The following is a 25,738-nucleotide window of genomic DNA, read 5'->3' as shown; positions in this document are numbered from 1 at the left end:
AAATGTCAGAAAGAGAAAAGGGCAGGTCTAGCTGTGGGCTTTGCACTGCAGAAGAGAGGATGGGGCTGGTTAGGGAGCTGCAGCCTGGATCAGCCTGTGCCTTTCAAGTCTGGTAAGGCGTAGAGATCACTCTGTACCTCCTAGCTGCAGTACCACAGTTTGACTGGTGTTGCAATACTACCAGGAACTCCATTTTCTAATGAATCCTTGGAAAATGCTGTTTAGAAAACTCTTATGTGCACACCTCTACTTCCTGTGCACCTCAATTCTGTGCACTGTGACAGCACAGAACAGGCTGCTATAGCCTTCAGCAAAGCAGGAAAGCCCCCGCCCCAGTATCAAATCTAGCTTTATGCTTATGTTTATGCTTATGCTATGCTCCTTTGATTTTTTTTTAATAGATATAGTTGAAATTCAATCAATTAGCATGAATAATGTCTTCCAGGAACCATAGTGCTTTGTGACACACTCCTTCAGCTTCTCCCGGAGGGGTCATTCTGACCTTTTCTTTCTGACAAGCCTGGGTACAATGGGTGTGTCCAGCTCTAGGATGGTCCATTTCGATCACCGACTTGATTAGAGTAAGAAAATAACCCAGCACAGTACTGAGGCACACCTCTGAGTTTGTTCATGGAGGTTATTTCCCGAGAGGATTTACAGAGAGGCATACCCATCCTAATGTTGGAGGCACGGTTCTGAGAGGTTGTTGAATGAAACGGGAAAGGGAAATCCCAGCTGAAGGCCAGGCCCCCTTTTTTTATTTCTTCCCATCTCCTGATCAGGTTCTGATATGAGCAAGAATCCTTACGTTCTTCCAACATGGCCTCCCCACCACGACAGACTGCCTGTAGGCCAGAAAAACTATGCTTCCTCTGCTTTCTGGTAAGTATTTCACAGTAGCAATGAGAAAGAGAACTAATACCACATCCAAAGCCAGCCAAACCTTAACAGGTTCGTTTACCTGGCTAGAGAGAAAGGAAAGAGAAAGACAATGTAAGCCGTGGGGCTAAACCCAAACAAGACAGAGTTAGTACAATGCCAAGAAAGAAATGATGTAAGAGTGAACAGCAGCAAGAGGCAGCCTTCTATACTTTGTACCCCCAGAAAGGGAAACCAGGATGAACTCACATTGTTTGACCTCAGGAGACTCTGAACCCTGTGTACAATACAAATAATATTAAAGGCATCTCCTTTCCTTGCTTTCTTTTTTCTACTGCCCCCGAGCGACTTATTTTAACTCTCTCAATATCTGCAATCCAAACTAAAAAGGAAAGCCATGACATACCACTGTTGTGAAATATTTAACCAACAACGGAACTATTTACCCAGTCCCCATCTAGAGTCTGATTTCAGCTCTTTCATATATGGGTTCTGACGTAGACAACTGTTTTCAGCATCTCCTGGAGGCTGCTGGAGTCAAGAATCCCATTGTTGCCTAATCCGAGTTTAACCTGTTCTAGGAAATGGAGATAAGAGAGAGAGATTGATGGTCCCTGAGATTAGCAGAGAAGAAAGAATGGAAAGGGCAAGTAGGGGCCTTGGACAAATCACCACCTTTGTGTCCAGAATGGGGCTGGGAAGCTGAGAAGGGAGAGAAGCGAAGGCCCACATAGCTCCCAGCTACACCAGTACCCAGAAGGCGCAGACATGCTCCACTCTCTTTGTCACTCCTGCTGAGATCAGAGAGCTAAATGAGAAAAGGGCATGAAAACAAAATCTGTGGCAGCATTATAAGGCAGAGGAGTGGGTTTGCTGGGCAAATATTCTACCAACTGAGCTATATAGCTGCACCCACTCAAGTGGGGATATTAACATAAGACACGTTTGTCAACTTGACAGGATCTAGGATAAAGGAAGGGGCAAACCTCTAGCATGTCTGTGAGGAATTGTCTAGATTAGGTTAATGTCTCAGTTTGGATTTTATTGCTGGGAAGAGACACCATGACCAAGGCAACTCTTATAAGAGCAAACATTTAATTGAGGGTGGCTTACAATTTCAGAGATTCAGTCCATTAACTTCATGGCAGGAAGCATGGTAGCCTCCAGGCAGACATGGTGCTGGAGAAGCTGGGAGTTCCATATCTTGATTGGAAGGTAGCTATCTGGAGACTCTCTCTGCAAGCTTCCTCTGCAGGAGGAAGCTCTCCTTCATCCTGGGTGGAGCTTACACATAGGACATCAAAGCCCACCCCACAGTAGCACATTTTCTCCAACAAGACCACACCTATTCTAACAAGGACACAATTCCTCCCTGTGGGGCAAGCATTCAAATACATGACTCTATGGGGGACAAACCTATTTAAACCACTGCCATTAATTAAGGTAGCAGGAACCACTCTAACTGGCTAGCATCATCCCATGGGTTGAGACTCTAGCTAGCTGCATACATTCATTTCTCTCTGCTTCTTGAGTTTGGATGCAATGTGATAACTATTCTACACTCTTGTCTCAATGTCTTCCCTGCATGGTAGACTGTGTTCTTTAAAACTGTAAGCTAAAGCCAACCCTTCTTTTTGCCAGGTTGTTTTTGCCAGGTATTTTGCTATAGCAACAAGAAAAGTTATAAATACCTAACTCTAACTCATTTTTCTTTTGCTAAGATTTTTCTTCTAGACTTTGTATGCAGTTTTAACCAAGTGAATTTTACTATGCACGTGTATTCATCAGAATAAAAAAAAAGGTAGAAACGTTTCTTAAAATTATAAATGAGAGTAAACTGGTAAATTCATGAAGATAGGAGTACCTAAGCAAAGGTTTTATTAAACACTCTGAGGTTGATTAAAAGTAGCAACAGGTTCCTTATAATAAATCCCATCAAGAAATGGAGTCTCTTTCTAATCCTCTACTTTGTGCTTTTTTGGCAACTCGTTTGACCAAGGGAATGTGGAAGAAGTGACAATGCATATATCTGATGAACAGAGACACTTTGGGGCAATGGCAACCATTAGCACACATGGGGGTCATGGGACCAACGGCCTGGTGGTATTCCTGGGACAGGAACTATGTCATACCTCCCCTTAAGCAGCCATGCTGGATCTGGAACACATTTAAGAAAATGTACTTGCCTGGAGATACACACACACACACACACACACACACATACACACACACACACATATATATATCCAGGTGACTATTCTTATTCTCAAAAACATGCCCTTATAATTAATTGTTTACAATAATAATTAACGTTTGAAAGATTAAGACCAAATACATTATACTAATTTATTAATAGTAAAAGTTATCAATATTAAACAATCATTTTGGATAGGCTATACATATTTGCTTTTGTGGCACTATTTTATGAAAGTCAAATATCAAAACAAAACCACTCCTCTATTTTACAATGCTGCTATGGTATTTATTTTCAAAACAAGCAAGCTTATGAGATACTCCATGCTTGCAACTAGACAACAACTGCTTTCTTTGTTTAATGAAAGGTGAAGCTATTCCATCCTTTTCCAAAGAATCATACTTTCTAAGCGCTATTTCTTTTTCTTTGTTGTCACTTATTTCCCGGAGTTGTAGTTTCTATGCATTTCTTGTGTCTGCTTTATTGAGACAGAGTCACAGGCAGTCCATGGTGGCTTTGCACTAGCAGTATACTTTACGATGACCTTAGACTCTCGAGCCTCATGCTTCTACCTACTAAATACTGGGATTACCGGTGTGGTCTGTTTCCTATCTTTGTATTATTTCCTATTCAGCTTTCCAAGTATGTCCCATAGCTAGCATACGTGTTCATAAAAGATGTGCATATTTTAACATTGTAAACTTAGAACCATTGCCCCAAAGTTGATCTGCTGTCTTTACTACTCTACTTTAAATCCTACTGTCTGGAGAATATACTTTCCCCATTACTCAGAGCTAATTATGTCATAGTAAATGAAACATATAGTTTTCAGGAATGAGGAATAGAGATGGCCGTGGAGAACGAGGAACAGGCCTTTTGCTTGGCCTTTGGGGTCATGGGAAAGGATCTAGACAATATAATCGTGAGGACCATAAAAGCCTACATGGTCCTTTTTGGAAATGTTTCATTGCCAGACTTGGCCTTGTGTTTGAATCGTGGGGAAGCAAATGTGCCATGCAGTCACATGACTCCTGCATTGATTTGTCAGGACGATTTCAGGGACATTAAGGATAGAGTTAGAGTGGCCTCGCAAAGAAAGGGTATGGATAGAAAATATAGGAATTTATATGATTTAGGAATAAATAGGGGGCTGGAGAGATGGCTCAGTGGTTAAGAGCACTGACTGCTCTCCCAGAGGTCCTGAGTTCAAATCCCAGCAACCACATGATGGCTCACAACCATCTGTAATGAGATCTGATGCCCTCTTCTGGTGTGTCTGAAGACAGCTACAGTGTACTTATATATAATAAATAAATAAATCTTTAGGAATAAATAATATTAGAAGGAGAGTACATGAGCCTATGGAATTGCTAAGATAAGAAAATGAAGATTAAAGAATTAACAAGGGGAATGGGTCCAGAGTCGGAGCCATTACTGCTGGAAAAGGTCCCTTAGAGCTCAGCAGCCAAGGTGTGTGACTTCACCGAGGACCACACCGCAGAATTCAAGGAGGCTTTCCAGTTGTTGGACCAAACAGGAGATGGCAACATCCTGTACAGCCAGTGTGGGGATGTGATGCAGGCCCTGGGCCAGAACCCTACAAATATTGAGGTGCTCAAGGTCCTGGAGAACCCAAAGAGCAATGAGATGAATGTGAAGGTGCTGGACTTTGAGCACTTCCTGGCTATGCTGCAGACCATGGCCAAGAACAAGGACCAGGGAACCTAGGAGCATTATGTTGAAGGCCTTTGTGTGTTTGACAAGGAAGGGAATGACTAAGGGCGCCCGCACCATCACGGTATTGAGAACTGGGCGTAGGCCTTCGAGTTTTAAGAAAAAACACATACTCAGGTCATTTGTGTTACGAGAACGTCAAAGCTTTACTAAAGTTCACAGAATATATAACTCAAGTCCACTGAGTGGAAAATTCCAGGAAACACAGTGGAAAAACAGGTTTATGCCCTCAAGTTAAAAACTAGAATTGATTCAAGGATGTTACCACCCAGGAGCCACTGCCCAGGCCAAACAGAAAGGTCCGGATGTTTCTTTGTTAGGAACAAAAGGCTTTCACATGCTAATGCAAGGCTCAGCAGGGGACAACCACTTGAGGGGGCCTGAGAGGGTCCAACAAATGACACCGTCATGGGTGCTGAAATCTGTCACATCTAGTGACACTGGGCGAGGAGATGACAGAGGAAGAAGTAGAGATGCTAGTGGCCTTCACCAAATAAAGTTTGCTCTCTTTGCAAAAAAGAAAAAGAAAGAAAGAAATTAACAGATGATATGGAAGCATATAAAAAGCTAGTATTCTGTTTTTCTAGCTATTTGAAGAATTGAAGATAACAATGCCCAGAAAGATATTAGAACTAAATTGTTTTACAGTTTTACTCACATAAGTTCAAAAGTTTGTAAAGAATGATTTTAGTGTTAGTTTTAGTGGTTTGTTATTTTTCTATTCTTACATGGAAGCAGTTACTAAAGACTGCTGTCTGCTGTACCAGAAAACCAGAAGAGCTGTGACCAGCTACCCGTGAAGAACAGGCTGTGTAAACCTATACGGAAATGTGCTTTCGCTTTGTGTTTGGGTTTGCGCTAAAGAAACAGGGGCTGGGACTATTGATCTGGGACTCACGGACTTTATGGAAATCTAAGAATTCTTGACAATTATTAACAAGGGTCAAAGCCTTGCTGACTAAGCTTTAGTAATTACAAGACTGGGGTTAGGCTCTCTAAGAGGGAGAAGGCAACAACATAAGAGGAGAGAAAGAAAAAGAATGAGAGAGTGAAGGAATTAAGTTGAAGAACCAAGCTATTAAGCTGAAGTTGAAGAATACAGAATACTGAGAATCGTCAGGGAACAGAGTACTGAAGAAGTTAGCAGCTTGCATCTACTACTGACTCCAAGTCACTATTGAATCAGCACCGTTCCCATTCCTGCGCTTCTCAGGACCCTCCTCATGTCCAGGCAGGACCTTGGCAAATATGATGTTGTGATTTAAATTAATATATTACTTAAAATTATAGTAAGTGCTATACATTTGAATTTATATATAATTTTTAGTTTACTTGAAGTATTAGTTCTTCTTCCTGCTATAATTTAACTTTGTATTTCTTCTAAAATGTTGCCAATAAAAACTTATGTGGAGCTGAGAAAAAAAAACTGTAAATGACTTGTAAATTGAAATTCTGCCAGGCATGGTAGTACATGCCTTTAATTCCAGTATCTCAGAGGTAGAGGTAGGTGGATCTTTGTGAGTTTGAGGCCAACCTGGTCTAGGTAGTGAGGATATCCAGGACTAAGTAGAGAGACCTGTCTCAAAGAGTAAATTCTTAGTTTAGAATTCTTGGTTTATGAATCAAGGACCCTTTGGACAATCCCAAATCTAAACTATCATCATGAATAGGTCTACTTTGACAACTGTTTTTAATATTTTCAAGGGAGTTTCTTTGTAGGTGAACCATTCAAATCGATAATAGCTGGTCTCGAGATTGTGTAATTTCAGGATTATGAAAGTTCTGGGGCCAGCATGGTCTATATATCGAGTTCTAGGATAGCCAGAGCTGCATAGAAAGGCCTTACCTTAGAAAACAATGGCAGCTATAGATACTATACTATATATACTATAGAACTTGTAGTTAAAGACTAAGAAATCCTAGCTATGTCTCAAACAAAACTTTTCTGGATTTGAAGAATTTACATGACTATCCCTTCTCCTAGAGTAGAATGCTCTCATCCCTGCACTGAATGAGGCATAAGAGAGCATGGCTTACCTATGTAGTTTTTTAGTTAGATGCAGCTGGTTGACGTCCTTAGACTCTGAAGGCTTGCAGTGTCTGGGATCTGCATGGTGCTGTCAGGTACTTTATAAAGTTGAAACTGTTTTCTGAAGCCATAGCAGCTCCTCCTCCTCCTCCTCCTCCTCCTCCTCCTCCTCCTCCTCCTCCTCTTCTTCGATTTATTTTATTCATTTCATGTATGTGAGTACACTGTCGTTGTCTTCAGACACACCAGAAGAGGGCATCAGATCCCCATTACATATGGTTGTGACCCACACGCGGTTTCTGGGACTTGAACTCAGGACCTCTTGAAGAGAAGTCAATGCTCTTAACTGCTGAGCCATCTCTCCGGCCCAGCATTTTCTTTTATTCTTATTTTCCCAGAAGTGAATAATAGAGTTTCTAGTCCATGAGGAGTGCAAAGCCAATTGGTCTACCAAATGAATTCCTGGCCATCCACAGCGACACACCACTGCCATGTTTAAAAATAGAGGTGCTGCTTGCCTACTAGACTTGACTGATGAGATCCCCAGAACATCACTTGCTAGCACCATGCCGGTCCTAGATCCAGTCCTATAGCTCCTATGCTATCTTCTCTGGTAAGCATAGTTCTCATCCTCACCTTAGAAGCTTCTTTTTGGAACAGTTGAAGCTATTACAAAAATCTACAACTGTTCAAAATGAAGAGAACAACTGACACCAGGGCGTACCTGACCCCAGTTAATGCATCTATGTTGGGGACAGCATACCATGAGAGGGACTGCCAGCAGTAGGCCAGCATGGAGACATCTCAGAAGTCCACAGCAGTTCCTTGTAAAAAAGGATGGCACCTGGGGCCCTGAGAAGTAGGAGGCACATCTCTCCAGGGGACTCACCATCTGAAATAAGGGACTGTCTGTAGTAGGCCAGAATGAAGACCTCTCAGTAGCCCTTTGTAAAAAACCAGTTGTTCCCATTTCTCCTAACCTTAGCCCTGGACAACGACTATATAGATTTCATTTGTGCATGACTATTTTTCAGTAGGCCTTGATGTGCATAATTATTTTATTATAACTGACTTTTCTATTTCTTCCTCCTTCTGCTCTGGTGAGTTCTGTGAAACTAGATGTTCCTCGATGTAATGATTCTTAAGCAATTAAAAATAGGGGCACAGCACAGCATAGTCCTAATGGCCCAGGTGCATGCTGTGTGTTCTCATCTTGGAAACAATGTAATAACTGTACCATGGTAGTTACAAAGTTTGAAGAAATTATTAGAAAATAAATTAGAGCCAACATTGGGACCCCAAGAAATGAAAAAAAAAATATTGAAGTTATAAAATAAGTTTTGTACAACATTTGAGAGTGGTTCCTGGATAAGCAAGTATGGAATATGTAAAATCTTATAGTAGTAAAACTAAGTCAAAACACTGGGACTCTGAGGAGAGCCATTGTGTGCAATGTGCAGAAGCAGAAAGCTAGCGGAACCACTGAGTTAAGGGTTAACTTGACTCTTTCTGGCCACTGCCTGACAGCTTCGCCCATGTCATTTATCATTAGAGCTTCACAGGAAAATGCAAGTAGCTGACCTTGGAGCTCTGAGCTCTGAAGTATAATAAGTCAAAATAGTAATAAGTTATAATAATGATAAGTTTGCAATTATTATTTTGGCCACAGGTCCGGGAATAGGAGAAGCTTGAAAGTTTGGGGAACAATTGTAATTCTTGATTCTTTGTGGGATGCAGTTTTGTTTTTTAAATTTGATTTGGCAGTGATTATATAATGTCTTTTTTAAAATCTGCTTTTGGGGTATCAATAAAAGACTAGGGCAAGAAAAAGGCGAGAGGGCAGGAGAAGAGCATGTCAAGAGTGAGTGAAGAGAGAATGTGAGGTGTGTGGAGAAGTATGTGTCTGAGAGTGGAAGGAGAGAGAATGTGAGGTGTGTGAGCTATGTGTGAGGTGTGTGTAAGGAGTGTGTGTGAGAGAATGGGGAATGAATAGAGGTGTGTAGGAGTGTGGGAGTTCGAGAAAAGAGCACACAGTAGACTGCACAAGAGAATACAGAGTGTGTGCAGCCTCAGGCTGTGAGCGAGTGAGCGAGAGAGAAAGAGAGCAAAGAGTGAGGAGAAGAGAGAGAGACTTTAGGCCTTAAAAAATTGCCTGTCAGTTTGTACCCAAAAAGTAGTCTGTGTATATTTATTACGTGCCTCCCAGATATCCCTGCTTCTGATTGAGAACTCCGATCCTGTGTTGAGGCTGGGCCCTGACACATCTACAACTCAACTGCCCCAGTGCAGGCTCAGGGAGGATGAGGGGGGAAGATTGCAAGAGTCAGAGGAACGGGACTTCTGCTGCAATGTAGTGTCCTCTAGACATGGCACGGAAGCTGCACCCGCGAAATCTCAACAACATGGTCGTCTAAACAAGACCTGCATAATGACACCACCAATCAACATGCCAACCTGAATGGGGGCAGTCTCACAGGGCCTTACCCCTTAGACAAAATGCTACAGGCAATCAGTGGTTGCTGAGGAAGGGAAAATCAGTCTTCTGCAGGTTATCCACTTCCAAGTGGTCAGCCCTAGACACACACACACACACACACACACACACACACGAGCAAAGCATAAGCTAAGTGGACTTAGTTGTGTGTATATGCATATGAATGTGCATACACACACACACATATATACATATATATATACACATATATATACACATATATATATGAAGAGGCCATGAATTTGAGAGGAAATGGAGGATGGGAGGAGTTATAGGAGAAAGAGGGGTAAGAATGATATAAATATCATTAAGAATAAATGGAGTTAGGGTGTGCGGAGATCCAGATTCTAGCAGTCTTTAATCGAGCTGGATACATTCAGAAGTTCATGTATAATGTTCTCCCAAAGGGCGGGAGTTCAGGACCTAGCACCCATATCAGTCAGCTCACGTCATTTGTGCCTCCAGCTCGGTTTCCTTCAGGCTCTTGCGCTCATGCGAACATATCCCCCTACATGTGTACATAGCTGAACTTATTAAACTAAGAGAAGCATACATTAAGGGTTTTTATATTAACGCAAACTAATGCCACCCTTACCCATATTGTTTTGGAAACATGGAAGGTTTTATGTGAAAAATCTTACATGTAAGGACAGGCTTCTTATGCTTAGCAGTATTGCTCCACCATGTTATAATCGATGTCCTGTGTCAGTGACATGTCCGAGAGTCCTATGTGTACCTTCATTCATCATTAACGTCTCACATAGATTTTTTTTTTAAAATATAATAGACTGGTCGATGGGGCACAGAAAAGAACTTTTTTTCAGTTCTAGGAATGAAATGTACACTATTTCCTATTCTGTAACAAAACCTTTCCTGGGGAGATGCATCACACACGTCTACTCAACCCCAGTAGGGAACTCATGACAGACCCAAGTCCGATTTGGTGAACCAGTGAGTTTTATTAGGGTAATTTATGGGGTATGGTTTAGGGGGTATTTGCAGGAGCAGAAATGACTCAAAGACAGTTGCATCACCAACGCCCACCTTAGCATGGGTGACCGCTCACACAGCTAGGAAGAAGGAGACACAGCACAGCCTGCAGGCAGCGTAACAGTTTGGAGAGTGTTCCTTTCAGGTGGTTGCTTGGTCTAACCCTCTTTCAGGCAGCTCGGCAGGTTTCTACCTCTTCCAGACTGGTCTGGTCTCTGTCTTCTTCACAGCTTGGATTCTCCCAGCGTCTTTTCATCGGCCCCTCCGTTCTTATTGCTCCCTCTGGCAGGGAGGGGCCTAGGGGACTTTTGTCAGTTTTAGGAACTGAAGCTATTTTGAGTTTTCTTTTTTGTTTTGTTTTGTTTTGTTTTGTTTGTTTGTTTGTTTGTTTGTTTTACCTTATTGATTAAGGAGCTTCCCTGTAAGACGGAATGTTCCGATCTCAGAGGAAAGTAACACAACACTTCCTTGCCAGGCAAAGTCCCCCTAAGTCGCTTTAGCTTGCGACTTTTCCGAAGTGATTTCTAACATCTTGACACAGTGCCTCACTGCATTGCTATGAGTGGCCTGCGGCTGTCTTTTTCCACAGAACAATATGTACTTGAACTTTACTTTTTGAGCAAAGGACTCTATCTCAGGCTGGCCTTGCATTCTATGTAGCCAACAATGACCTTGACTTTTAATCCTCGTTCATCTTTAATCCCAAGCACATGGCATCTTAGGTGTGATTTCTACTATAGCCATGGTCGTCCTTAGACCTTCATTAATCACAGGTCATTCGGACTTGGCTCGTAACAAAATCTTGTTTCCTGTCATTTTTTTCAGCTCTAAAAATCAGCAGCCAGAAATGTAGCAGAACAGTTTCCAAAGTACACATTACCTGGCAAAGACAGTCACGCCTCTTCTTCGTTCAACAAATACCTTCAATTTTACTTACAAAAAGAAAAAAAAATTATTTCCATGCTGAAATGAGACAGCCCCTGGCTTGGAATGTGTCTCACGGAAAGTAGAGGGAAAAGCAGAAGGTTTACCCAGACTACAGGAAATGAACAGGAGACGAGGAAGGCTGCTTCAGTTTAACAGGCGAAGGAAGTAATAGCAGTTGTTGGGAAAGGAGCTAGCGCATAATTACTCTCTAGGACCTGGCTTTATCCAGAGACAAGGCCCTGAGGCTGTGATCCAGCCTTGAGCAGGGAGAGCATTGGAAAGAAAGGATGATCAAAAGCAGCGTAACAGGGACTAAGCTGCTAACTCTTTACAACCAGGAGAGAAGCTTCATTACAAGGAAACGTTTAAGCTGAGAGTAGGAGATTCAGAGACAGAGATGTCTACCACAAAAGCAGGGGGTGGGGTGTGAGGGCAGAGGGGCTATGTGGGCATGAATGAAGATAGCCTCCACAGACTCATAGGGGTGGCATTGTTGTAGGCGTGGCCTTCTTGAGGAAGCCTGTCACTCACTGGGGTATTTGAGGTTTCAGAAGCTCCAGCCAGGCCTAGTGGTTTACTCTTTGAAAGGAAAAGTATCAGCTTAAAGAGATCTGTTTGCAGAGGGCTGGGAATGAGAGACAAAGATGGGAGATCGAGGATGAGGGAGAGGGAGGAGGAGTATTTGTCCCTAAGAACAAAGGACAGCCTCTGAATGGAGAGGAGACAGACTCACATGGCACATGGCAGTTTATAACTTCCTGTGATTGTTTCGTTCCCCGTTCTATGTAGGATTGAAGCATCCACACTTTGGTCTTCCTTCTTCTTAAGCTCCATATGGTTTACGGATTGTATTGTGGGTATTCTGAGCTTTTGGGCTAAAATCCACCTATCAGTGAGTAGACTCCAAAGATTCAAATAACCCTATTTTAAAAAATGGAGTACAGATCTAAACAGAGAATTCCCAACTGAGGAATCTTGAATGGCTGAAAAACACTTAAAGAAATGTTCAACATCCTTAGTCATCAAGGAAATGCAAATCAAAACAACCCTGAGATTCCACCTCACATCAGTCAGAATGGCTAAGATTAAAAACTCAGGTGACAGCAGATACTGGTGAGGATGTGGAGAAAGAGGAACACTCCTCCATTGCTCGTGGGATTGCCGACTGGTACAACCACTCTGGAAATCATTCTGGAGGTTCCTCAGAAAATTGGAAATAGTACTACCTGAAGACCCAGCTATACCACTCCTGGGCATACACCCAAAAGATGCTCCAACATATAACAAGGACACATGCTCCACTATGTTCATAGCAGCCTTATTTATAGTAGCCAGAAGCTGGAAAGAACCCAGATGTCCTTCAACAGAAGAATGAGTACAGAAAATATGGTACATTTACATATGGAATATTACTCAGCTAAACAATGACTACATGGAATTCATAGGCAAATGGATGAAACTAGAAAATATCCTGAGTGAGGTAACCCAGTCACAAAAGAACACACATGTTATATACTCACTGATAATCTAATGATTTTTTAGCAAGGCAGAGGAACTAGGACAAAAGGTCAAGGCCTGCCAGAGTCAGGCTGGCCAGAGTCCCTTCACTCTCTTTCTGTTGCCTTTGCATCCAGATGTAGAACTCTCAGCTGCCTCTCCAGCACCATGTCTGCTTGCATGATGCCATGCTTCCCGCCATGACAATCGTAGACTAAACTTCTGAACTGTAAGCCAGCCCCAGTTAAATACTTCCTTTATAAAAGTTGCCATGGCCATGGTATCTCTTCATGGCAAAAGGAACTCTAGCTAAGACAGAAGTATCAGAAAGAAATCTGTGGTAAAAATGCCAACACTTGGCTCTTATAAGTTGGGGGAAGGGATGAATAATACATGATTTAGTTTAACACAGCATATGTGACCAAGAACATTGAGGAGCCGGGCACCATAGATTAAAAGCTGTGAGTCATAGCTCTTTAGCCTACGTCTGAAGGGAATGGTGATGGTTGTGATAATTTGTGCTTTCATGCAGAATCTAAAAGTTAGACATTTTGCTCTTAGTCGTCATTAATTTTGAAGACTTGATACAAGAATAAACACAACTTAAAGATTTTAATAAAATTTTGTGACTTGTGTCTTAGTGTTCTGTCTCAACGAAGAGATACTATGATCATAGCAACTCTTACTTTAAAAAAAAAACATTTAATTTGGACTGGCTTAGAATTTCACTGTGGCGGGAAGCATGGCAGCACACAGGCAGGCATGGTGATGGAGGGGTCGCTGAGAGTTCTTTGACCCAGACTCACAGGCAGCAGGAAGAGAGACCCTGGGCCTAGATTCGGCCTTGAAAATGTCAAAGCTGAACGAATCCTTGGGATACATTATTTCCTTCAACAAAGCCACACCCCCTAATCCTCCCCAAGTAGTGCCACTTCCTGATGACTAAGCATTCACACATGTATGAATGGGGTCATTCTTATTAAAACCACCACACCATGGAAGCACTTTTTTGTATTGTTTGTTTTGGGGGGCTGACAAGACTTTTCATTTACTGATTCAAAGGAAGAGGCAAGGATGGACCTAAGTCAAGGTGACCCATTCTTGTCAGTGTGGAAACAAGCATGTGCAGGAGACTGTCTGCCAGGAATGGCTTTCCTTCCCAAGCCAGAGCAGAGCCTCTCTGGCGGCATCCCACATCTTAGGGAGTGAAAGGTAGAAGTTCTAAGGTTGCCCCCCATAGACAAAGGTTTAGAGTAGAAGAAAGAAACTGGTCAGGCCCTGAAACTGCATGTTCCAGGAACTAGCTGACCATAGAATGAATAATTACATCAGCTGGTTCAACAACTCTCTCCCAGGAACTAGCTAACCATAAAGTTAGATTAAATTCTTGAGAACAATCAAGAAACAGGGAGTTTCCCCTTGTGATTTCTCACTGGTATTCTCAACATTTTTCCACTGACGCCATCCCTATCCCCCTTAGGTTGTGGTTTCTTCCTTTAAATACCCCTTCTCCCAGCTACTCGGGGTTGAACTCCTCTACCCCTGCATGGGATACGAGTCTTGACCCCAGTGCACTGGTTCCTATCAATAAACCTATGTGATTACAACAAGGACGGTCTTACGTGAGTTCTTGGAGGGTTGCGTCATCCCGAGACTTGAGTGAGGGTCTCCCCGCTTCGGGGGTCTTTCAGGAACATCACCCTTCTTTGTCTCCTTTGGTCCCAGCTTTCAGTAATTTATCTGATGTGCTGCCTAAGTGCCTAAGTATTCCCTGTGGAGTGAATACCCTTAGTCTCTCTACTCCCAGCTTGCCATTCAAATTACAGAAGTAAACTAATGCCATTTCTCTTTTGGTTTTTAACTATCCTCCAGCAGTCTTACTGTTTTAACTTTCTTTGGGACAATGTGATTCAGGCCTGCTTTTTTCTTAATGGGTCAGATTTTATTAATTCCACCGGGCAAGAATAAGACCACTACCACAATTTTGAGCCAGATTTGAAGCAAGCTATAATAAATACTAGCCAGGATGGTGAACTTTGGCCAGGTCCATTCCAGAGTTACCCCAAAATGGCTACGAGCTACACCGGCCAGATGCTTATAAAGGCAAACCCACGAAGCTATGTACTGCCCACCTTCATCTAATCAGGAGCAAGCGTACATCCTGATGTACTTCCAGCTTGCACATGATCAAGCACATCCAGTGCAGTTGGGTCAACCAGACTTGTTCAGGGAAGTGGAAATATAGGCTTGTCATCTTATATGAACAACAACCTCAAACAGCTTAGGAAGTATTTGTCCTCGGGTAAGAGAATTGCAGGTTAGAAGCATTTTTGTTTTATGGGTCTCTTAGGAACAGTAATTAAAACTTAAAACATAACTTTGGCTCTCACAATTTCTGTAGGAAGAATAGTCATTCCTAAAAAAAAAAAATTAGCCATATAGCAACATATACTCTAGCAGGCTGGTGTTATGTTGCCCCAACACACAGCCAGGATTAATTTAAGACACCTGGATTCTCTAAAAGCTTTTTCTTTCATGGGCTCTGCTACAGTCTGGATCTAGAATGTTTCTTGAGGGCCACATTGTCTTAAGTGTTGCTCTGTTGGAGGGCAGTGGAAACCTTCAGAGATGGGGTATAGCATGTACCAAGTCCTAAGATTGTCCTCCAACATCCCCCAAACCAGTCGTTGGGGGTGCATGCTTATAATCTCAGCACTTGAGAAGTGAAGATAAGACCATCAAAAGTTCAAGGTCACCCTGAGCTACATGGTAAGTTCTAGATCAGCCTGGTATACATCTCAAGTAATTTAAAAGGTGCGGGAGAGATGACTCAGTTGTTAAGAGCAGTGCTGTTCTTACACAGGACCTGAAGTTGGTTCCTGGCACCCATATCCGGGTTCACAACAACCTATAACTTCAGGTCCAGGGGAACTGACAACTTCTCCAAGGCTCCACAGGCACTTGCACTCATGGACGTATGTGCACACACACACACACACACACACACACACACACACACTTTAAGAATAGTAGAAATGGCAGAATAAATGAGCATAACATAGAATATAATATTAAAGGGTTTGGCATAAAGGACATTTTGAAATGACTCCCTATAAATGTGTAGAAAAGCTAGCTTCGTGGTGTCAGCTTTGAAAATGTGAGTGCAGTGCGGAACAACTGACACATGCGGAGACGAGACCAGCAAACTGCACTGGGCAACGGCTTCTCAAGCGATGGAATAAAGGTGCTTTATGTTCCCATCTTATAGTTGCCTTTCTTTTTCATTGTCCTCAGTGAAATAGAATATTGATAATCACAGAAGTCTGGTCGTTAAATGTAAGCACAAAAAAATGTCAAAGCTCATGTATACAGTTAGACAGCTGGTCAAATTTCAGATTCAGAGAGGAAGAATATTATCAAAGTAAGGATCCTGTCTTAGTGGTTAACGAGAACTTTGTTTTTTCACAATTTTCCAGCAATTAGATGAGTAAAGCAAACAAAAAAAAAAGAGAGTTTGAAAACAGACACTTCCAGAACACCATAATCTCCTCTCCCTTCCCCTCTTCTCTCTCTCTCTCTCCCCTTTGCCACAAAATCTGCCTAAATGTCTTTTAACTTCAGACTAGTGCCCCTCTGTCACTGATCTTTTGTGATCAACAACAGTTATCTCAAAATAATGCGTGTAGACTCCTCATTTTGCCTCAGAAAACTTTTACTGGCTTCAACCTCGCGGAATACCTACGGGCTTCACAGTTCTCCACATAATGTGGTAACCCAAACACATCCAGCAATATAGCTGGAAGGATCTTTCACCCGATGTTCCTAAGGCTCATGACCCTCTAAGTATCTCTCGAGAGTAATTCATGTTCTGCACTAGGGAGATTTCCCTCTGGCTTATGACTAATCTTCACTCACACTCTTAAATCTTGCAAAAGACTGGGACAAACTTCAGGTTCAGTGCGGGGTGGGGGTGGGGGACAGGCGGGGAGGGGAGCTAGGGGATGGGTATGGCTGCTTGCTCACACAGTAAGAGCCTGCCTCTTCTTCCAGGACATAAAAGCCTCCTCCATCCACTCTTCAACCAGGACACAGACCTCTGCTCTCACAAAGATTTCAGCAGCAACCATGGCAACCTTCGTGGAGCTCAGTACCAAAGCCAAGATGCCCCTGGTGGGCCTGGGCACCTGGAAGGTGAGTGCGCAGTCTTAGGACTCCTGCTGCCTTCAAGCAGGGTTTTGGCCTTTTTTTTTTTTTTTTCAGAGCATCTGCCTTGAGTTTGAAACCCCAGAATTATCACCCATCGTCCGTTTATTTGAGGCCACTTTGGATTGCAGAATTCCAAGATGAGGCCTTTCCTAGAAATGACAGCCGCCTTGGCGAGTATCAGGTTTAAACTGGTACTCTTTTCGGGGAAGTTATTCTCTTAGCTTTTCCTTGGGACTCTGAGGGTCTCTGTTGGTTTGTTACTGGCTGGCTGACTGCGAGAAAGAATAGAGTTCTGAATGACCCTGTTCCCACTCCTGCTCATGATGCCAGACTCTGCCAACATCTGAGTGGCCTGGAAGCCTGTGGGAAAGGCCGTCTCAGGTCCCAGCCTAGGCTATCGGACTGACCCCTGCAGTTAACTCCACATGATTCTCTCACTTATTAAGACCTGAGCAGCATGAGGGCCATAGAATGGGAGTCGGGTCAGATTCTGCCCTGGCTGTGTTAATCTCTGCTGGCAAGTTGCTCCATGGCCCATCCCAGTGCCCAGTGAAGCAGATTTTCCACGAAACCTTGGGACAAGCCTGATATCAGCCCATCTTCTTCTAACTCTGCCTTCTTGGTTGTTTCCATCACCAATAACATGATGGTAGCCATCTTGTTACCAGGACCTGTTTTTAGTTTTGATTTTCATTTCCTGAGACAGGGTCTCACTCTATACCCTTGATCAAACTTGGAGTGATCCTCCTGCCTCAGTTTCTTGAATGCTGGGATTACAGGTATGAGCCTTCATCCTTGGATCAGGAATGGTTTGGGAACCTAAGTGTCCTGTGTGTGAGACTCATTTCTAGTCCTCATCTGATGATCCTTTCTTCTTCACACCGAGGGTAGGTTCCCTCTTTGTTTCTGCACTCGATTGGGATCTTACTAGAATAGCAAGACTTGCAACCAGAGTAGAAATTTCACATTCTGTCAAGGTAACAAATACTTACAGATCTCCAGGATACTCACCCTGGATAAATGCACTTTCAGAATTTCAAAAGCAGTTGTAAATATTGTGAAGGGTCGTTTTCCAGGTAAGGAGACAGTGCTGCCCTAAGGACTCTGTGCTCATCGGTGGATGGCAGGAGGGTGGTGCTTTGGCTCTGGACCCTGGTGCTCTTGAGTTTCTGGAAATTCCTTCTCCTCATGATGGCATAGCTGTTAGTCTCTGCTTCATGGGCTTCTTCTCGATGTTTGATGCTCAGAAACAGATTATTTTAGATTTTGTAATAGAGGAAGAGTGTCTTCTGTAGCTCAGGTTGGCCCATACTAATTCATTATGTGGCTGAGACTGGCTCTGAACTCCTGATTCTCCTCCTTTCTACCTCCCAAATGCTAGGATTAAAACATGGGCCCCCATATCCAGCAAGATGCTGTTTTGTTTTGAATGAGATGGTAATGTGCCCCAGGCTGGCCTCAAAGTCACAACTGTCCTGCCTTGGCCTCTCATGGTGAGATTACAGCCAGGTAGCACTATTCTCTGCAGAGTTATGCGTACCTATTTTCCTAAGCCAATACCTGGCTTGGTTAGGTCAGGACAGAAGGTGATATTTTAAATGTCCCTTCTCTCGTTTTGTTTTTTTCTTTTTTCTTTTTTCTTTATCAACAAGGGGAAAATCCATTTTTATACAGTTTCTGGGTTTAAAACCCAAGACAAAGGGATAAAGTGTCTACTCAGGAGTTTCCTGTTTGTTCTTTTTCTGAAACGGTGATTACATATTGGATTGCATCTACCCGAGCCTTACCAAGTGCCAGGTGATGTGCTAAAATCTTCAGTCTTGTGGCAAGCAACACAAAGGCCTCCCGGGGCAGGGCCCATGACTTGCCATATTTTGCCATCAAGGTTTAGGGAAATGGAGGAATCTGCCTAGCCTCATACTGCACCGTAAGCAGAATTCAATTACGTGGCTATAATGGTTTTTAAGATACTTCTAACTGTCTGGAGACTGAGAAACCCTCTTCAGAAGCTAGTTTTCAGCCTAGCCTTCAGCAAGTTGCAAGGGGAGCCATCTGTCACTCACAGAAACTGGAGGCACTTCAAGACCAACCTGGATTGGAGGACAACTAATTGTTAACTAGAATAGGACATGAGTCACAGTCATGGCAATGACACGTGTATTAAGATGCCATAATGTAACCTAAACTTTTGTATGATGACCTAACAGTTTAGTGAAATAAAAAAATAATTCACCTTTTCTTTTCCTGTGAAAAGCTCCCCAGTGTATGTTTTCCCCTCCTGTGTCCACGTAGAAATGGGACTCCAGCAAGGTTGTGGTTTTGAGAATCTGGTTTATGTGGATCCGTCAAGAGAGCATCCAATGGTCCTTTCTATTGCATTTCAGTCTCCCCCAGGCCAAGTCAAGGAAGCTGTGAAGGCAGCCATTGATGCTGGATATCGCCACTTTGACTGTGCCTATGTGTATCAGAATGAGAGTGAGGTGGGAGAAGCCATCCAAGAGAAGATCAAAGAGAAGGCTGTGAGGCGGGAGGACCTCTTCATCGTCAGCAAGGTACAAAGGGCCCTTTGGTGGATGCGACTTCACTCCAATGCTGGAAGCAGGACAGGCTCCCCCTGGGACAAAGCAAACCCTTCAGCTCCTCAGGGCAGGTAGAGGTACCTGTGTATGGGCGGCTTTAAGAGCTTATTAGCCATCCTATATGTGCACAAATATCTCCTGGCCCTTTGCTTTCTGCCTTCATTATAGCTCTCGGTAGATTTCCACACACAGACATACCCACTGTGGGATATATACTCATTGTCATCCATCACAAGGCCTGACAGGACCAACTTTAGTCAATGGCTTGCTATGTTAAATGACTAAGAAACAACAATGTCGAGAGCATAGGGGGCCACTCAGGAACTGATGTTGACCTGCTAAGAGCTGATGAGCTACTGTGTTGCCTTTCTTAACTGATTTCTTATAAATGAATGGCCTGTCCTGGGGTGTACAAATCTCAAAGCAGGGAGAGTGACTGTAGTGTGGCCTTTCTCTCCCAAGTTCTAACGCTCCCTTGTCACACCCTGCAGCTGTGGTCCACTTTCTTTGAGAAAAGCCTGATGAAGGAAGTCTTCCAGAAAACTCTCTCGAATCTGAAGCTGGACTATCTGGACCTGTATCTAATTCACTGGCCACAGGGACTTCAGGTTTGCAGGTCCCTCTTTGCCTTATCTCTGTTTTCAGAGAGGTGTTACAAAATGGCGACCGTGCCAAGACTGTGACACTGGGGAGGGATGAAGCAGGAGGTTGGTTTTGAGTTTTATTCTATTTTCTGGGTGTTCTGTCTCCATGTATATATGTGCACCGTGTCCATGCTTGGTGCCTGTGGAGATCAGAAGAGAGCATGGGATCCCTGGGAATTGGAGTTCTAGATGGTTGTGAGACACTGCCTGGGTGCTAGGAACCAAACCTGGGTCCTGTGCAAGAGCAATGAGTGCCTTCATCTTCTCGCACATCTCTCTAGTCCTCAGAAGATCTTGTGGAGGGCACTGGCTTGGAATGGAGGATGAAGCAGTACTTGGTGAGACTCATGCTTGGTTTTCTGCAACTGTGTTTGAAAGGAACAGTAATTTCTGCTACCAGCTTAGATAAACTGCAACTGGCCAGGCATCTTCCTGTTGAATAAATGCCCAGGATGTCTTGGAATAATCTTGCACAAGTTCCTTTTAATCAAAGTATGCCCATGGAGTGACCTCCATGTGTGATTATATTGGTAGTTAGTCAGTCCAACCTGAAGAAACACTATACAGTGTCTGGGGCTCTGCTCCCAAGAATTGGAGGGATGTGGATTCTCATCCTGTTGCTCTCATGAACAGCCTTGGTGATCGTGGCATGGTCTCCAAAACTCAAGCCTTCTCAAGGCTGCAAGGTTAGAAGAAGCTGGCTACTCTCTTACCCAGATAACTGTACTCTTCTCATATAAAGCCTCTGTCTAGTGACCTTGAAACTAAAATTCCACCCAATTTTACATTGGCTAATTTCCATGATGATAATGATGGCTTCAATAATATACTAGTGGACTTGGAGTCAGTTGAGAATTGCCAGAAATAGAGGAATAACATCCCATGGTAGACTGACCTGGGGAGAGTTTGACACGGGTAGTTCTTATTTCATTGTCTTGAGATGTCTCTTCCCAGGACCAGGAATCTAAATGCAGATTCTGGTGACATTTCTGTTTTCATTTACAGGCTGGGAAAGAATTCTTACCCAAAGACAGTCAAGGCAAAGTTCTCATGAGTAAATTCACGTTCTTGGATGCCTGGGAGGTAGGTTCCAACTTCTTTCAAGTGTGCTCAAAGTTAAAAAAAAACAAAAACAAAAACAAATCTTCTATTAGGTCCCCTTGCGACTCCACCCTGGTATGGAGAGGCTCATGTGCTCTGTATATAATGTCGGGACTATTACTCTCCAGTTCCCCTTTGCCCTGTAACGTGGTGTGTGTGGAGCTGCTCGCGGAAGCAGAGGACGGCTACCGGGAGGCTACCGGGAGGCTACCGGAAGTAGGTTCTTTTCTTCTACCACATCGGCCCCAGGAAGAAACTGAGACCGTCTGGCTAGGCAGCGAGTTCTTTACCCACTGAGACATTTCCCTGGCCCCACAAAACACGTTCAGGAACAAAAAATTACCTTCCTGCAAGCTAGAGGCTCTGATAGATACCAAAAGGACCAAGTCTGTCAGCGAATGAGAGAGAGGAAAAAAAAAAAAAAGATAAAAAAGGCAGGACATGACCACTCTTACATATGGTAGAGGAAAATATTCAGAGTATTCCAAGTTGTAGCCAAAGAGGAGACTCCATGTACCAGCTAAACACTCCTTGCTTGCCCCTGCCTCTAAGCCTTGGCTGTCCCTCCCCAACCTGTTCATGATTTTTCTACCTTTCTTCACGTCAGTTTTTTTTTTTTTCAGGTTCAATTTAAACTTTCCTCCTAATGACTCTCCTGGGCTAAGATGACTCTTTCCTTTCCTCCCTCACCCCTGTGCTATTTGACATCAAGTAAGCCGAGATAGCCTAGCACCGAGGCTGGCGGCTCAGTGACAGAAACCTGAGCACTTGAACTTGGCCATCAGAATCTCAAGCAGGAAGCACGCTGTATATGTTTACATATGTTTATGTTTACATATATGTGTGTGTGCATATGTATATACACATATAAACAAAAACTTAGAATGGATGAAAAATTATAAATTCACATTTATCCACTATCAGGTTGGATAATTATCTTTGGGAAAGTTTAGAACAAGTTCAATGTATTTAGTTTATAAATAAATAAACCCCAGATCCTTGGGTGGATGCAATATGGTTTGAACCAATGTCCAGTGGGACAGATGTCAGGTTACCCAGATCTAGGCTGTGTGCCCCTGCCAGGGTCCATTTATCTGCAGGGCGATTGATCCTTCCTGTATACCCTTAATCACAACTGTGCTAGAGGCTGAGGATGAAAGATCGCATTTCAAATCCTGCCTGGACTTCAGAGTACCTTCAAGTCCAACCTGTATAACCTCAAGGATCCTATTCAAAACTGAAAAGTGAAAGGGGGAACCAGAGATACAGCTCAATGGCAGATTGCCCATCTAACACACGGGAGAACATAGACTCAATCCCTAATAGCACAAAATAAAAAACAAAAAGAGAGACCACAGGGAGGATTCCTTTCCTTACCCCGTGGACTGTTTCCTGGATAACCTACATCACTCAGTGTGGGTCACATTTGCCTAAGAGCAGACAGCAAACAAAATCTTAACTTCTCCTTCCTCATTTTGTCTGAGCTGGGGAAGAGTAGGAGGGCTGGAAGCAGTCATGAGTGCACCACACTTTAGACCAAAATTCTCCTTTAGTGCATCATTTAACTTGCCATGCAGGAGCCATTCCTCCTATCCAAGGACTAAGCACACCAGCATCCCTGTGTCCTCTTAGAACCATCTAAACAATGGTCCTCCCTGTGACAGGGCATGGAGGAACTGGTGGACCAGGGGCTGGTGAAAGCTTTGGGCGTCTCCAACTTCAACCACTTCCAGATTGAAAGGCTCCTGAACAAGCCTGGACTGAAACATAAGCCAGTGACCAACCAGGTGAGTTCCGTGTGGTGCAGGGCCCTGCTCTGTGCCTGCTTCAGCACTGGGAGGCAAGTTCAGTACTGTCTGCAGAGTCTCACCTCTGGGGCCTGTGTTCAGGATGCTCAAGGAGGTGGGAGGCAGGCCTCTGGGTCTGGTGTGTAGCACGTCTATCCGTGGGTTGTGTTTGGTCTACGTGTTGGTCCTTCCTTGTGCCTGGAGTTCCCGCTGAGCCTCTCAGAAAGACTTCCTTCTCTAGTGATGGAGATGTTTTCTCTTGCAGGTCGAGTGCCACCCTTACCTCACCCAGGAAAAACTGATCCAGTACTGTCACTCCAAGGGCATCGTGGTCACAGCCTACAGTCCCCTGGGCTCCCCAGACAGACCTTAGTAAGGCTTCAGAGTACTGGCTCTTTTTTTCTCTCACTCTTAAAATTAGCATTTTGTAATTTGTTATATTAACATGTAATTCCCAAGGCACAGATGAAACATATCAATGGCAATGTGTTTGGCAACTCAAGTGGGATTGTCAGGGTAAAGTGTTTTTAAAATGATAGTATGTTTGTTCCCGAGGAATACGCCATTTCTGACATCTAGTGCTGGAGCAGTCTTCTCAACCTGTCAAAGAACTAGATCCTGTGCACGAATCCAGGGGAAGGATCCTCCTGCCTGCCTTGCAGAGAGAAAAAGCTGCCATGCTCAGCCTTGACACTGTCCTGGCAGTGGTGCTCACAGGCATGCAGTAGCCATGGTGATTTTCACTTCAGCCATCTTTCTTCCTCTAGTGCCAAGCCTGAGGACCCCGTAGTGCTAGAGATTCCCAAGATCAAAGAGATTGCTGCAAAGCATAAGAAAACAATAGCTCAGGTAAAATAAAGTGTTTTCCCCCTTTATCTAGCAATCCTTGTACAATCAATTCTTGTAGTCATGTGCATAACTGTGTTGCTTGATTTTAATTCCCTGGAGAGGAAGAAATGGCAAGTGTAAGCCTGTTGGGAGCTTCAGAAAATACAGCTAGTACTAGTGAAGCAAGGGTCTGCTTCTGCCCTTCAGCTTCCTGCTGAGCCCTCAGGCTTTGGGTTCAGGTGTCAACTGTATAGGGTCTAAGCCTATGACTACAGGCTACCCTCCTCATTCCAAGTTAGGAATTCCTAGTTGTTCCTTGGATCAAGGGACATAAGAGGGGAACTGGCAAAGTGTCCCTAACAGTGAAGGGTTTGGTTAATATCAATTGTTGTTAAGCCATAGGGAGCTACTTAGATAGTTGTCATTTACAAGAAGAAGGTGGTCTTGTAGCTCACTGGACACATGCCTTCCCTTCCTTGTACATAGGTTCTGATTCGATTCCATGTCCAAAGGAACGTGGCAGTGATCCCCAAGTCTGTGACACCCTCACACATAAAGGAGAACATTCAGGTAAGACCTGGGCTGTTCATCTGACATTCCTCAGTGAAACAGATGATAGGAGGAAAGGAGGAACCTGTCCTTCAGCTTCTCATCCTACTCTTTCATTGAGAGTGTGTCTTCCCTTCTCCCAAGCACTCTATCAACGCGTAAGCCAGAAATCTGGCCTCAACAGAGCTGGGATGATTGCGCTCACAGATGGTCTCAGCCAAACCTGTCAGGACTGATCATAGCTGTAGCTTATACCACAGAGAAGACCACCATTTACCATTGAGCACTTAGATCACAGGCAGAACACTGTGCTAGCCAACTGCAGACTGTCTTGTAGACACATGGACTGGACTTGAAAACTTGTCCTCTGAGATACCCTTCAGACGTCACAGTCATTGTACACACTTAGCATATCTACAATCCAATCTCACCCCTCTTAGAACACTAAACTCTATAAATAACTCACTCTTAATTTAGAGAATAATATGTTTGTCATGGACATATTAGGGGAAACACCTAGAACCTCAGATCCCACCAGCCCTTTCCTTGCTAAGGATGGTTTTGGAACTCTTCTCTTTCTAGGTCTTTGACTTCCAGTTGAGTGAGGAGGACATGGCCGCCATTCTCAGCTTCAACAGGAACTGGAGGGCCTGTGGCCTGTTTGCGTAAGTGGTACCAGGTTAAGTGGGAGGGTGATCAGGCCTTTCTCTAAGGTTGAAGGGTTAGTAGGAAGGAATGGAAGGCACATGGGATTATGGGATGGTTTTTGTCTTCAAATACTATTTTCCGGCAGTTGTGAAAAGTTAAAACAAAAGTTTGAGTCCCGGGGGAATCACTAAGAGCAGAGACATTGTTATTTGATGCTTGGTTTCAGAATTTTACCCACAGAGTGTGAATTTTAAAGAAAGGAGTCAAGCTCTCCTTCCCTCGCTCATTCACCCAGTGACGTACTGCAATGCGCTGTGGCCAGGAGTGGTCTATATGTTTGGGACATCGCTCTACAAGCTTCCTGTTCCCATGCTCATATTCTACAGAGGGAAACTGAAGTAACTCTGATGTGTATGTCAGGGCGACATACACTATAGAGTAAAGTAAATAGGGCAAAAAGTATAGATACCTTTTGTAATAGACACTTCAATACATGACTACCCAGGGATAGCTTTGCTCATGAAGTCACAGTTGAAGGAAGTGAAAGACGAGTAGCATGGACATTTAGGGAAATAGCATTCTTGACAATCATAGCAACCGTTGCAAATGCTCTGATGTCATAGCTCAGAGCACCCGATGGGATTGAGAATAT

General features: G+C 43.5%; 1 protein-coding gene and 1 pseudogene across 1 annotated transcript; both read left to right on the top strand.

Moving 5' to 3' along the window:
* Positions 1–3,920: 3,920 nt before the first annotated feature.
* Positions 3,921–5,597, top strand: LOC116904417 (annotated as a pseudogene).
* An 11,161-nt stretch (positions 5,598–16,758) lies between these two features.
* On the top strand, positions 16,759–25,115 carry LOC116903978 (aldo-keto reductase family 1 member B7). Its single transcript, XM_032906786.1, has 9 exons — positions 16,759–16,935; positions 19,335–19,502; positions 20,021–20,137; positions 21,179–21,256; positions 22,939–23,061; positions 23,327–23,433; positions 23,829–23,910; positions 24,376–24,459; positions 25,021–25,115. Exons 1-9 carry the CDS (start codon positions 16,870–16,872, stop codon positions 25,105–25,107), a joined length of 912 nt encoding a protein of 303 aa, XP_032762677.1. The 5' UTR covers positions 16,759–16,869; the 3' UTR covers positions 25,108–25,115.
* Positions 25,116–25,738: the final 623 nt, after the last annotated feature.

This window comes from Rattus rattus, chromosome 6 (genome assembly GCF_011064425.1).
Source record: "Rattus rattus isolate New Zealand chromosome 6, Rrattus_CSIRO_v1, whole genome shotgun sequence".
NCBI lineage: Eukaryota > Metazoa > Chordata > Mammalia > Rodentia > Muridae > Rattus > Rattus rattus.
The sequence above is the reverse complement of the archived record's forward strand: the minus strand, read 5'-3'. Positions and strand labels throughout refer to the sequence as shown.

What these genes read in the sequence shown, in the direction of transcription:
- LOC116903978 (XM_032906786.1), top strand. Translation starts at nt 16,870, where the DNA reads ATGGCAACCTTCGTGGAGCTCAGTACCAAAGCCAAGATGCCCCTGGTG. An exon ending in TGGGCCTGGGCACCTGGAAG is followed by an intron (nt 16,936 to 19,334) that starts GTGAGTGCGCAG and finishes ATTGCATTTCAG; the next exon opens with TCTCCCCCAGGCCAAGTCAA. An exon ending in GGCTCCCCAGACAGACCTTA is followed by an intron (nt 23,434 to 23,828) that starts GTAAGGCTTCAG and finishes TTCTTCCTCTAG; the next exon opens with TGCCAAGCCTGAGGACCCCG.